Here is a 14,073-nt window from a genome sequence, read left to right on the forward strand (position 1 = left end):
CAACCTGCATAGAGGAGAAAGAGGGAGGAAGCATTGCCATTATTCCCAGTGAAAGATAGTGAGGGTTTTTCTGGAAACGTTTTAAGCTTTTATATTGTGTCTTAGTTGTTAATTTCTTACAAAGTAGCTAAAAACAGCATTAGGGGCCTGGGTTTCCTTGTGTTGCCCTAATCTTGCATTCAAAGACAAACACAGCATCACTAAAGCATGGTGTTGGCACAGCCTGTTTGTGTGTGTCCAGGTCCTTATAATTCACAGGCTGAACAGGATAAACGTGACAGATCCATCTGCAGTCCTTGAGATGCTGCAGACTGGTTACAGGCTGTATGAAATAACCAATTATACCCGATTACGAGCATCGGTTGGAAACAGTGTAGAAGTGTGTGTATATAGTGGCTGATGTGTGTATATAGTGGCTGATGTGTGCATATATGTACTGTTTAATGAATAAATAAAATGCAGCATGTGCCCCTCTGTAGCTCAGGCCATTGCTGGGCTGGATTAGCTCTGCCCAGAGCAGGGCCAGGTGGGAGCAATGGAGCTGCTGGGGATCAGAATTTATTTCCCCTGGCAAAATGGTGCTATCTGCCGTGGGGGCTGCTGCACCCCCTGTGCACTCAAGAGCTGCCCTTAGAGGTTTCTGTCCAGATCCTTGCAGTCTGCAAATAGTACACCCAGAACCTCACAGACAGGCACAGATTTTGCCTCTGCTTTTCTTTTTTTTTTTTTTTCTCCCACTCTTCTTTCAAATTATTGCAAAGCTCCACTGTACTTGAATATTGGCAGTTGAACAGGGTGCTGCTGTGCCATTGCAGCATGTCCATTAGACTACTTCTGGAACCAGCTGTTGAAATTCGGTCACACTTAAACACCATTGAAAACAATCAAAGGTGTCACTGAAACTGAAGCTTTTGATTGATGCACAATCTGAGTGTTGTGGGCTGACCGGGGAGCTATTGATTAGCTGATGCTTTTATCCTGTTTACTGACCAGTTTATTTAGAAGAACAACAACCATTTAATTGCACGGACTGTTAAAGCAATGTTGTTACTGCTACGACTTTGTAAAGAGTTAGTTTGGGTAGAAGAAACAATTGAGAAGTGGGTGGTCTTTTTCACTACAGTGCTATGTCTCTGGCTAAGGTTTTACCCAAAAAAAGGTTTAATTCAGTCTGATTATCCAGTCTGAGGGACTATTAATAGATCATGGTTATTATTATTATCATCATTGTAAAAGTTAACTTTTAAATATGCTTTTGCTATCTTTAAATATATCCTAAATATAAATATATATTTAAATGTGAATGACGTGGAACTGGTTTATTTATTGTGCTCTGGTTGTTCTTTTAGTTCACTTGTGAGAATAACTTAGCCTAATCAGAGGGAAGCTTGCACGTATTGTGAGCAGTACATCTTTGTAGCTCACAAACATGATGTATTGTGATGGTGACACAGTTGTGTGTATATATATGTATCTATATTTTTCATATAGCTTAGCGATAATGTACTTGTAAGAAGTTTAAAGATTACAAAGTCTTCAGTTGTAACTCACAGTTTTGCTTTTTTAAAGATTTCAGAGAACAGATACCTGTGAAGTTTTCAAACAGTAACCAATGCTAGTTCCAGCAATTGAAACTAATTTTTTAATAATTTGAAGCTTATTGGACGTATTAAACAAAATTTCCTTTTATTAATTAATAGTAAGCTTGCCACTGATGGATATAAAGGTTCTATCATAATCAACACTAGTAACTAACAAAATGTGTTTGATGGGATATCCAGTTTGAGCTTTTCTGTCCGACTTCTTAAAGCAGGTTCTTGAGCATGTGTAAAGTTCTTTAAGTGTATTTGCTCTTTTTAATTTTAACATTTTGTTTTACCCTCTAGATCTTAGACCTCAGGAGTCTTGGAGAGGCCCTACACCCTTGTTTCAGCAGACACCACAGAGGTAAGGCAGGAGGGATGAAAATCTTGTAAAATGTGGCCAGGAGTATGTGCTTCGTCTTGCTGGGCTTCACAGCTTTTTTTTCCTATTTATTTTGAACTTTGTTGTTTAAACTTGTTTAAATCATGCTATATGGCAGGTTCTTTGAAGTTAATTAACGTCTATGATTTATTTATATTTTGTGAGTGCACTATGTGGTGTTCATCCTTTAAAAGGTTTGAGTACTTGGTATTAAAAAAAGAAGGCAAAAACACTTTCCATTAAACCTCAGACTTCAAAATTAACTTTACTGTTGGTGCTTTGGTACTGTTCTTGGTTCTTTGGCCTTTATCTTATTGAAGCTTTTGAGATACTATGAAATTGAACACAGAGAGCTTAAAACTGCATTAGATTTTGGACAGGCTAAACAAATTTCTTTTTAGGACGGCTGTGGAGCTTAATGAGGCATAACTAATGGTGTTCCACTTTTATCATTTCTGTGCCACAACCGCAGCATTAGTACAGACCAGCCATTGATTCTTGCTACAAACCTCTTGAAGTCCTAATCAGCTTCTTTGGTACAAGTTTTTCAGGCCTGACAAGGCTATTGTAGGGCCGTGTCACTGTAGGTCAGTAGTTATTAGTTGCCACTGAAAACAGTTTCTTTAACTACTTAAGACTGAACTGAATTAAATGCAGAAGGGACTCAGGGAAGGATTATGGAATCTGCAGTCCAATAAGTGCCATCGAATAGAAGGAATGTGACATGGTTTGATAATAAGGGATGTTATACATGCATTCCTTCATTGATAGCTTGCTACCTCCTTAAGTCAGATGGACTTTATAAACTCCAGCATACCTGTGACAGCTATGAATAATTATATTTATTTATATTTATAGAGGAATGAGAGTGTATGTGAGATCTTTGTAGCTCCTGCTCTGAGGCACAACTTTTTAATTTTTTTTCCTCCATGGTTTTATTTGCAAATGTTAACCATTGAAAATATGAGCTTTGGGAGAATTTATTGAGCTCTCTGCAGCTGGGCTTTCCATGGCAACCGTTTTGATCCCTATTGAAATAAGTCCAGCTCCCATGTCCTGTGCCACATCCATGTGGAATATTGCTTTATAAACTAACTTTGCATTACAAACTGTAATGTTACTTTCTCCATGGGAGTTGGTATTCCCACGCCTTGATTAGATCCAATTTATACAGTATCATTTTGTGAAATACTGCTATAAGTCTGTAACTTGTCATTACTTCTACAATGCTATACTTCCATTATTTTACCGGGCTGATTATTTTTGCAAAGTGGAAGAGTTTCTCAGTTCACATATAAATAACTTCAGCCAGAAGTTCTGCTTGTTTCTCAGTGGAAGCACACATTTTAATGAAAATTCTAATAGTCAACTGCCTCTATAATATGAGTCCTATCATTAGATTATGTGCTTAGTTTGTTCTATTATTTATAGGAGTGACCATGCACTGCCCAGGTACTTCAGAGCATTTTTCAGCTAGCTGATGTCGATCTACTTCTGCTCCAGTCTGCTTCTAGTGCTGTGATATTGACCTTACCATTCAGCTCCCAGACTTGAGGAAAGTGGTGTCCCCTGAGGTGGCTTTAAATTCAGGATGTATCATCTTTTCCTAGAAAATAAGCTTTAGAGAAGCTTGGAGAATGCTGCTCTAGCTTTTGAGTGACAGCAGGATGTTTACAATGTGTTCCCTCCCTGATTGTGCTTTGTTACATCTCTGATGATTTATTAACATCACTGACTTGTCAGTTTCTGTGAGGATAAGTAATTTGCCATGTTCTTGGAAGCTGTTCGATTATGGACACAAATCAAAGAGATGCTTAGGGCTGGTGTCAAGTTAGTTGCCATAGAGGTAAGCATGGAGCTTCAAGCAAAAGTTTAAACAGAAGTATAGGCTTGGGACAGGAAAAAATGGCTGAACCTGTTGAACCCTTCCCAGAGGCTTTTCAGTTTACCAGTTGTTTCCCTGGGAGCTGCCAGTTTGCCATCAGTGTTGGTGATCTGTTGTATTTCAGATGTTACAAATTTGCTACCTGGTTTCTTGGCTGATGGAAATGTGTATTCTGATTAAGCAAATCCTTTTGCTTAACCTGCTCATAGGAGGGATTTCCAAAGAGACTGAGGTCGGAACACAGAAGTGTTTTACTGTATGAAGTTTCCTCAAGTGTATTTTAGCTGCCCTATATGCATAAGCATTAATTTAATGGTTATCCTATATGCATGAGCATTATTTAATGGTAAGTTGACATAACTCCGGATAGTCTTAAGTAACTGCCAATGTGATAGTACAAGTGGCACAACTCTTTTTGTTGCCACCAAGGCACAGCTTTGCTGCATACAGATCTGTACCCTCAGGTAACTTGAATTGCTCACTAATACATCCACTAAATTAACATAAAGTCAAGTGCTGTAAAGACTGTAATTTCCTGATTTCAGTTTACCAGATGAAAATCTAAAATTTTGGGATTTATAAATAGTACATAATTCCATGAATTTGGAGCAGATCAGAAAATCCATTGCAGCTTTTTTATTTTCCTTCTGGGTTTATCTCCTTGGATATATAGTGGTTCCAACTGAAAATCACCGATTTCACTCTATCAGGTGGCCTGAAAGCTAAAATGCCCCAGCATCATGCCCCTGAAATCACTGTTAACAAATTTCACTAGATAAACATCCCAACTTTTCACTGAGCAACACTTTTTATTTTAAAAAAGTTTAAACTCTGTGCCAAATATGTATCTACATCAAATGGGATTTGTCAAACTTTCTTATTCCAGGCACGTAGTGGATGTAGGCCTGTGCTCCTCAGTTGCTGAGGGTATTTATCACAAGCATGTTAGCAAAGTTGTAGAGGCAGCGACTGTTGATGAAAGGCTGGAGCTATGTAGATAATTCCCTGTAGTTTTCCTTAAGGCTGGGCAGTGTATTCTTCCTGGAGAGTTTGATGTTTTCTAGGAATAATGGAAGGGAAAAAAGCTATTACTCAAACAACTGAAAAACTTGGGAGGGTTACTACTCCAAGGCTGAAGTCCTGCCAGTTTAATCCTGTAAATCTTGGCCAAGGCACCTTGCAGAGGTACCAAGTCCCTTTCAGTTCTGTGGTGCAGCAAGTGAATGGGAACGCCGTGCTCATGCTCTCTGCCCTGTCTCTCTTCAACTGGGGGCAGAAAAGATTAACTGTCTCCACTATACCATGTTTTTCTTTCACAATAATATATCGCACTGCAAAACACAATCACAGTGAATTCTGTACAGAATCGTACCCCTACCTGCTCTCAACTTTAAAGACTATATCATGGCTATATCGTTTTTCTAAATATTTTAAAGCAAACAATGATTTGATGTATTACACCTGTTGCTTTATAATTGTAATGTTAGAATAGGTACTTGAAGGCAATTAAAACATTTCTTGCTGTTAGTAATCTCGGATGACAAACTAGGCTATAATGGATGTTGAATTTGCGTTCCCATCTAAACTGTACACCAAATGTCAGTCAGTCCATGCCAATTAGTGCTTATGTTGCTAGGTCACCGTGGTCAATTGAAAACGGCATCAATAGAACTTGAAAAGGTTTCTTCCCGATCAGACCTTCTGACATATTGAGCAGAATAATGGATGGGAAAAAGCAGCCAAGGCCCCTACCCTAGATTCAGAATACTCGCAGTAAGAATTCATTTGCAACCTGCAATTAACTAGAAAGAATGGACTCCCAGAAAGAGTCTGGACATTTAGAGAAGAAAGCCTCATTCTCCTGTACCGCACATGTTTACTCTTTGCATGGTGTGTTACATTTAGCTAACTTGGTGATATCTGGGGTTGAATCTACGTTCAAGATCGCTGTGGATGGATTGGCAAATTTGCCCCTAAAATAAAAGTTGGATCAAATCCTTCCAAAGAAGTTGAAAAATCTCTGGTCTGTAAAATTGAATTTGCTGCCTGTGGTAGTACCTGGTTCTGTAGCTTTTGATCTGTGGTGAAGCAGTAAGCAATAAGCCTTTTGGTAGGAGAATCTTGGAAGATTAGTTTTTCCCCCCTCTTTCATCTGTAAAGACTTGGCCATCTGCAGGCATGGCTGGATGTGGCAGTGTTTAACTCTCAGGCAAATCTAATCAATTCCCATATGAGACCATAGAAATTGGGGGTTGGTGATGTGAAGCTCTCAGGGAGCTCAGTTCATGCTGCAGTGTGTTTCTTCTGTCTGCAGAGCTGCTGGGGCTGCTCCTCTGCTTGCCTGGAACCGCATGCTGCAAACCCAGAACCAGTACCCCCCTGGTCAATACCAAGGGCTGGGTGGCCCCATGATGTACCCACAGAGACCCGAGGATCGGATTGACAGGGGAAGACAGGTATGACAACATCACCTCATTTTGCCCTCTTCCTGAGTAAGACTTCCTTCCGTGTGGCTGTGGAGAGTGAATGCCCACAGGCAGTAGTTCCTGAGCTGGTTTCAGCCCAGCAGCAGTGTCTGCCATTGAAAGCACTGCCAGGTAAGTGTCCCAGCCATGTCCAGCCCCTCCATCTGTACCCCTGGCAGAAGGCCTGTACCATGACTGTGCCACTGCTGCTTTTCATTAAAAGTAGATCACACATGCTACCAAGTCACACGCTACTTTCAGCCTGAGAAAACATAATCTGAAGACAGGTATTTCAACCAGAATCTTTCTCTTCTGTGAGGAAATATATCTAATTAAATCTATAGTTTTGGGGATAGAAGGGTTTCTCACCAGTATGTTTAAAATACAGACTCTTACAACTTCATTAATTTTTTCCCTGGAATGTTTATTGGCTTTCCCTTAGCTGAAACACTTCTTAAATGCAAATGTCAGATTCTAGTAGCCAGAGAAATAAACATGTCTTTGAAAGTACACGTGAAAATAGCTTTGTGTGGTTAAATGAAAGCAAGTGAACGTGATAGGAGAACCTCATCAAAAATTATAGGTGACTTTGTCATCAGTTTATGAAAATGCCACAGAATGAAAATGCTTCTTGAAAGCAGCAGGTGACTTTGCTTATGTGGTTAGAGTGTGTGTTCCCAGTAAAAACATAATCTGCATACTCTTGAAATTTGAGTATTTACAATGCTGTATACTAGTTTAAACTAAATTTAGTATTTCAATATTAAAATTTAAGTTCTGTTGGTAAGTCAGAACTTACTGGGAAGGTTTCTGATCAGTAATGAGGAAAGAGGAGTGTTCCGTTCCTTGGTAACAACACCATTTCCCAATCTTTTATATGGAAACTAAAGCACAAACTTTGAAATTTGCCTTCTGCTGGGACCTGGTCCAGCTTCCTCTTGTCAACGTGCAGAAGACAGGTCACTTTTTAATATACACTCCTAGTCTTTCTTTTCCTTTTCCCAGTCTGCCCATTTTCCCAGTTCAGAAACACTGTTATTCCACTGCACAGCACCAGCACAGTGAGATACGGTGTTGGATTTCTGGGAGTGTTTCTCCATGATATTGGCAGCATATAGTCATTTTCATGTGGGTATAAACTCTGTCCTGCAGTGTGTGCAGTAGATAATAATGCCCCAGTCTCCTTTGCTGATACAGCAGGGACTGTGAGTACAATCCTTCTAAGTAGTAATCTTGTACAGTATGTGTGAAAGTCAGCTTGCAGCATATTTTTACCACTTCTCTTATTCTTTGTCTGCTTCATGTTTTCCTGTTCTGTTTGGGAGACTCAGGTAGCACTAAGTGTCACTATCACTTCTGCACTGTAAACAGTGTTGTGGTGTGGGGGTTTGGAGGCAGCTAATACAATAAAAATGTGGACTGCCAAACCAAGTTGGTAAGAGAAGAGCTTTTGGCCTCTGCTGGGGAAGCTTTTAGCAGAGTGCTGTGTGCTTCTCCATCTGGTTCAACTTGCCAGGACAGAAGCCCAGCAGAAACAGTCCCTGAGCTGCTAATACCCTTCTCAGCATTGTCTGCAGGATTACAGGGGGCTGCTGAAAAGGTCTCTAGCCAGCAAGCAGTCTGCCCTGGCGCTCCCCACTCCCAGACTCTTGTTTGGCTGCAGCCTGGTTAGTAGTGGTGAGACTCACTTCTCCCCCCTTGGCTCCTTCCCTGAAGCATTTTTGGTGGAGAAGAGGCTTTTGAAGACTGAAGTAAGAATTGTCTTTAGCTTGTTCGGCTGTCATAGTGTTGTTAGAGCAAGAAAAGGGGAAAAAAGAGGCAAGTGTACTACTGTGCACTCTTCCTCCAAGTGTAATGAGGAGGCATTACCAGTGCAGATCCTTCCAGGACTGGTTTTGGCTATAAGTAAAACCAGACAGTATGAGTTATGATTACATTAGGCTTAATAGGTAAACAGTCGGGCTTAAATCCTGGCTGTGCTGCCCATCTAGTCCAAAGTGTTTTTTTTTAAAGTATCTTTCAAATTTGGATGAGGTGTATCAATAGGATCAGTTTTCAAAAATCTTTCATGTTGTGTAACACAGGTTTACCCAAAACACTGGAGACAAAGGAATAAATGCGTAATTGCCCTAATCCATAATGGGCTGCTGTATTAATGTAGGAAAATCAGTGGAGGATTTTGATGCTGATGGAGTCTGGGTGATATTTAATTAGGGCTGGAAAATAGATACTTGAAAAAGGTCTGTCTGCTACACCATGCTCTGTTCTAGCCTTTATCCTGGGTAGCAGAGGTGGATATATTTGCAAAAGGAATCAACGCTTAAACTGGTTTATTCCTGACCTGAAATCTTCATGCGTAACAGCTACAGCTGGAGCTACAGGGGTGAATGGGAGTCGCCTTCCAGAAACTCTTGCAAGTGTGGGCTGAGGGAGGGCATCCTCTGTTAAACAGGAGGCATGTGGCTGTTTGGTAATGCCACAGTCTTGCCCAAAACGTAATTCACTTGGCCCTGATATGGGACGTGGCTGCTGGGTCACAGAATGAAGTTGAAGCTGGGTGGTGACAGTGGTTTTGTGTTCTCATACATGGTGGTTATTTAGGACAAATCTTTCAGCTCAAGTAAATTTGCTTCCTTAAAAATTTTCTTTTGCAGTTATGTTGTTTTCCAGCTGGTTTTTATCTCCTTTTAAATTATTGCTGCCTTTTTCTTTTTTTGTTATTTTTAAATGAACTTCCAGATGCCATTATTTCCTCGGCGATGACAGCACTGGAGTAAAATTAGAAGCTACCTTAAAGGGTTTAGGGTGCAAAACCAATAATTGAATCTGGCATTGCTGCCTGTAAATTTCAAAGCTTTAAAGCTTTGAAAAGGGATTCAAGTGGAAGTGGTGACACACAGCAGCATAAATAATTATCTTTGGTCCCTTTCACCTCTGAATACTTTTTTTACAGCATACAGAAGAACATGGTCTGAAGAGGTTAATAAACGTGCTGCTACAAAGTTCTTACAAAATTCATGCAGCTGCCATGGATTTGGGTTGCTCTGTGGTGAGGGGAAATTTGTTAGTGTCACCAACTTCCAGCCATTCCAGAAAACTGAAGAATAAACTTGATCATGTTATGCAGGTGTTTGACATTTTTGTTCTAGTCACTGAATGATCAGTCTTGTACAGCTCTTAGAAAATCTCCAACTGCAGCTCTGTGCAGGGCTTGCTGCTGTTGATGTAACTGGAAGGATTTTTCCAGGGATATAGTCAACTTGTTTCCTTCTTTAATTGATTAGAGTCAAACCCAAAACCAAACAAAGCCTTCCTGATAGTGGAACCAGTGCATTCTGCACAAGTCCTTTAAAAATGAGGTGTAACAAACCTGTTTCTGTTCAGAAAGTCTTATTTGATGGCCTGACACAAGCAGACTGAAGCAACCCTCCTCTTTCAGAGGTTTGCTCACTGCCTCCCTGGTTCCTGTGGTCAGTTCTGAGCCCCTGCAGGATAGCAGAAAGGTGGATTTCTCTTTTAAAGCAGTGAAAGGAAGCCCCTCTTCCCCTATCCACCAAAAAAACCTGCAAATAAGAAACAAAGCAAACCCCTATAGCTGTCGTTAGTGCATCACATGTAATTAACTTTCTGGTCTCTGCAGTAGATCAGTTTTAAAAATAATTTTAAATGCTTCGAGGGGACTTTCAGTTAAATTTTCTGGCAGATTTTTTGCTGGATAGTTAATATACAGAATTCCTCATCTAAATTTAAAAACAAAATGTATCTAAATTTCAGTGATTTCCAAGATGGGATTTAGGCATCATTTAAAATGAATGAGCGCTGAAAAAGCTGTTTCTGTAATAAATGCAATTTTTTTTTTCTTTAAAATACTTATCTGTAAAAATATCTCCCTTTAGCAAAAAGTTGCTTACAGCTAAATCAGAAAGCTGGTAGTTGAGGGAAAGTATTTTTTTCTCTATAAGAAAATAAACCTGACTAATGCTGCTAACAAGCCCACAGGCACCACGCATCTCAAGTTGAGACTTTAGTCCACAAAAATGACATTTACAGCATGGTTCTGTGTAAAGCAGACTGTGAAGCCTATCTTTCTGTAGGAATTTAACATCCACATTTCCAATCTGCCCTTCAGGTGCGTGTATTTATATATATATATAATGTGGCTTTAACGTTTTGTACCTCTTTGCGTTGCTGAAAGAGAACATACAGAGAAGTAACGGCTTAGAAGTGCCGTTGTCTCAGTGTTGTAGTTTAGGGAATTTCTTCCTGGTGTTGAAGCCTGACTGGGAGTTAAAGCTTCTGTTTCCAGGAGAGCGTTTAAAGGCGGCTGAGAGCGGCTCTGTGCTGCCTGCGGTACCTTCCTGCGCAGGGGATGCATTGTTGCAGTTCTGTGTGGCGCCTGAAGCCCGGCTAACTTGTTTACTGTGATGTTAATCCAAAAAATAAATGCTTGCTTTTGTTTGTTTGTAGGCATACGGCCCTGGGAGGCCCTACCCGCTCCCACCGCCCTCAGGAAGATACAGCTGGAATTAGCTCTGGACCTTTTTTTTTTTAAAAAAAAAAAACCAAACAAAAAAACAACAACAACAAAAAAACAACTATAGAAACTGTCTGGCGTTTTGTTTTGTTCTTTTATTATTTGGGGGAAAATCCTGAAGAAACATCCTTGTAGTTTTTAAACTATGATACTTGTTTTAAATGTGCACATTTCTTACTGAACAGATTAATTTCTTTTGTGGGGGGCTGTGTTGCTTGGAAATAGTGTATTGCAAAATGGGAGTAAACTCCACTTGCTAATTTGCCTGTGAGCCATTTGATGAGGCAGGAGTGCTGTTTTGTCTTTATTACCTATACAAGCTGTGCTTCACTCTGCCTGTCAGTCTGAGCTCCAAACATCCCTTTACTTCACACATAAGAGCCTGAAAACGGAGTTTTAAAGAATGCATAGAGATGGGATTTTATTAACTCTTGGGGCAGAGGCAGCCTATGGAGCACGGTGGTTAAAGACACTTCTGTCGGTATTCCTCATCAGATGCTTCCTTGGATTTCTCGTAAAGAGAGAAGGTTTTTTTGGACTTTGAAGTAAAACATTTCAACTTCTACAATTTGTGCCTGTTTTTGACTTTGTTATTGTAACATAAACAAGCACGGAAGGTGTATTTGTCTGTTTTGATATATAATTTAAAATAGCTGCAAAGTATCAAGGTTTCCATTCATTTTTAGCACTCTTTCTAGGAATTTTCCATGTGAGTGTACCAAATCAGTAAATATTTTTATTTGCTTTATAAAGTGGCTTTTGAAATTCTGAACAGTATCGAGTTGTTCATTTCCAACCCCCTCCAGAATGTGTTTGTATCCTTTATCCCTACCTGTGCCTGTGTGATTCCATGCAGCCTCTACACAATAGCGTTTAAAATATTTGTTTAATCAAAAAAAAAAATAATTAAGAGAACATACATCTTTCCATGTATCCTGTACATCAGTGAATACCCAATGCTTTGCTGTTGCCCTTTCATGAGGTTGTGAGGCTCAGTGCTCCTGTGAGGAGTTTTTCAGCCCCTTCCTTCCAGGGTCCAGATGTTAATCACCATTGAAGAGTAGAAAAGACCAGACTGCTGTAACCTTGGGAGGAAAAAATGGTGAAACTGGATTCATTATTTTCAAGTGATGGAGGGTGGAGCAGAATCCTTCATTATAATGCAAAGAGTTGCCATCCTGGTCCTGCCTGGAGCTGGGAAAGCCATCATCCCTTGCCAAGGGCCTTCTCCCTCAGCTGGAAAAATATTTGGGTCTTTAAAAAAAAGTAATTTTGCTTTTTGAGCAGAACAAAACCATCAACAAATGTGAGTTTTGATGCAAATGTGGTGGGTGAGTGTGAGGCTGAAAGCAAGAGGATGGCATCTTGTCCTTGAGGATGGACTGGGACTATGCAGGGGTTTTTGTCCCTTTCTCACAGTGTTTGGGGGCAGGGGGTACAAAACTAGAGCTGGATAAATGGTTGAGAGGGACTGTTTTGGGAAGGGCTTATCCCTGCAGGTTGCCCCTTTGCCCAGCTCTTCACCCCCTTGCCTGACAAGTCTTGAAGCTGGATACTGTTCCCTGGGAGCTTCGATGCCCACCCAGGCCCTGCTGCATCCCAGTGATGGGATGCCCGTAGTGACAGGTCCCTCATGGCAGTCCTGGAGCTGCTCTACCTCTGTATTTATTAAGGTTTTCAGAGCCGGAGCTGAGCCTGAAGCCTCCCACCTCGGGAGCAGTCCTTGTGGAGCAGCCATGGGAGGACGGTGGGGATCCCCCCCTCCTCCTCCCAACCTCTGGGATGAAAGCCGGGGAGCCGGTCCCTGTGCTTGCAGCGGTCGAAATCCGTTTATTTTTTTCGCCTCAAAATCCCACCTTCACTTCGCAGCCCCGGCGGGAGCTCCCGGCAGGGCCGCGGTTCAGCGGCCCCTCTCGAAGATGCTGAAGGCGAGGGGTGCAGAACGAAATCCTCTTGGCGTTTCAGAGGGAGGTGAAAAAACGGGAGTTTTTTGGGAGGTTTTCCAGGTGTGGTCAAACCTCATCCGTGTGTAGACAGAGAACGAAGCAGGCAACTCTTCAGAACGTTTCCTTTTATTGTAAAAAATAAAGATCTTAAAAATAAAAATAATGTAAAAATTAAAGAATGACAAATTGCCGGAAAGTTCCGAGAAGCGTTTCCTGTGTGCTTGTTTTCCTACGGGAAGAGGCGCGGGGACAAACCCGTCGCTCCCGCTGGCGGCGGGTCCCGGTCCCCCATCTCCCGGTGGGGATACGGTGTCTGGTCCCGGGTGGGATCTTGGGCAGGGTGGGAGGGAGAGTTGCCGGGGTTTATTATTCACTTCACTTCGCTGAACTTCCCAGGAGCTGCGGAGACCGCTGGGGTTTTGCCGCGCCTCCTTCGCGGCTGTTGTACGGGGACGCACGCCGTGTACATTCATTTACTAGGCAAGGATTAGTAATAACAACGATAAACACGTTTTTCTCGCTTAATTCTGAGCATCGGCGCTCGAGACCTCTTCTGCCAAAACTTTCCGCCACTGCCAGGCTTGGATTTGTTTTATTTTCTTCCTCCAGCCGCTCCCCGTCCTCCAAAAGGCAGCGACTGCCCACAGCTCGACCTCGAGTTACAATTCAATTTACCTTCAATCAAATAATAATGAAATTGCACTTCAGGGGCACCCTTATAAAATTAATTCTGCCGAGATGAGTCGCACTTCAGAGGATTTATTGTTGGCGTTCAATGGGTCTGTAAGGTATACGCGGGATCCCGGGTGCCTTCGGGGTTTAGCTGCCGGAGCCCGACCGCAGTAAAGCGGGGCCGGGCAGGGAGCGGAGCCCGGAGCTCCCCCATCCCGGTCCCCCTCCGCCCGCCGGGAGCCCCATCGGGGCGGCTGCACCGGGCGGGCAGCACGGCGGGGACACGGAGCCTCGGACACGCGGACACACGCACACACACACGCACAAACACACGCCATGAGCCGCGCGGACACACGCCCGCAGCCCTCCGCGGGTGCGCCCGCCCCGCTGGGGCTCTGTCTCAAGAGTCCCAAGTTTCCAAAACCCCGCAGAGTTTAAAAAAAAAACAAACAAAAACCCAAAAATCACCGACGCGAGGCCGGAGGGGCCGGGGGGGCGCGGACGGGGCGGGAAGCGGGGGCCCGCGGGCTGCCGTCGGGGCCGCGAGGGTCCGATGCCGGCGGGCGGGCCCCCGGGGCGCTGTGAGGGGAAGCCGGGAGGGGGGGA

The 14,073-nt window shown here is 42.4% G+C and overlaps 1 protein-coding gene across 1 annotated transcript in view; it reads left to right on the forward strand.

Moving 5' to 3' along the window:
- Positions 1 to 11,621, forward strand: part of XRN2 (5'-3' exoribonuclease 2) — a 47,205-nt gene extending 35,584 nt beyond the window's left edge. The window contains exons 28-30 of the mRNA XM_051613912.1: positions 1,887 to 1,947; positions 6,165 to 6,306; positions 10,783 to 11,621. Coding sequence (XP_051469872.1) covers positions 1,887 to 1,947; positions 6,165 to 6,306; positions 10,783 to 10,845 — 266 coding nt within the window. The 3' untranslated portion in view covers positions 10,846 to 11,621. The remainder of the gene's footprint in view (positions 1 to 1,886; positions 1,948 to 6,164; positions 6,307 to 10,782) is intronic.
- Positions 11,622 to 14,073: the final 2,452 nt, after the last annotated feature.

The sequence above is a fragment of the Apus apus genome, chromosome 3 (assembly GCF_020740795.1).
Source record: "Apus apus isolate bApuApu2 chromosome 3, bApuApu2.pri.cur, whole genome shotgun sequence".
Taxonomy (NCBI): Eukaryota; Metazoa; Chordata; class Aves; order Apodiformes; family Apodidae; genus Apus; species Apus apus.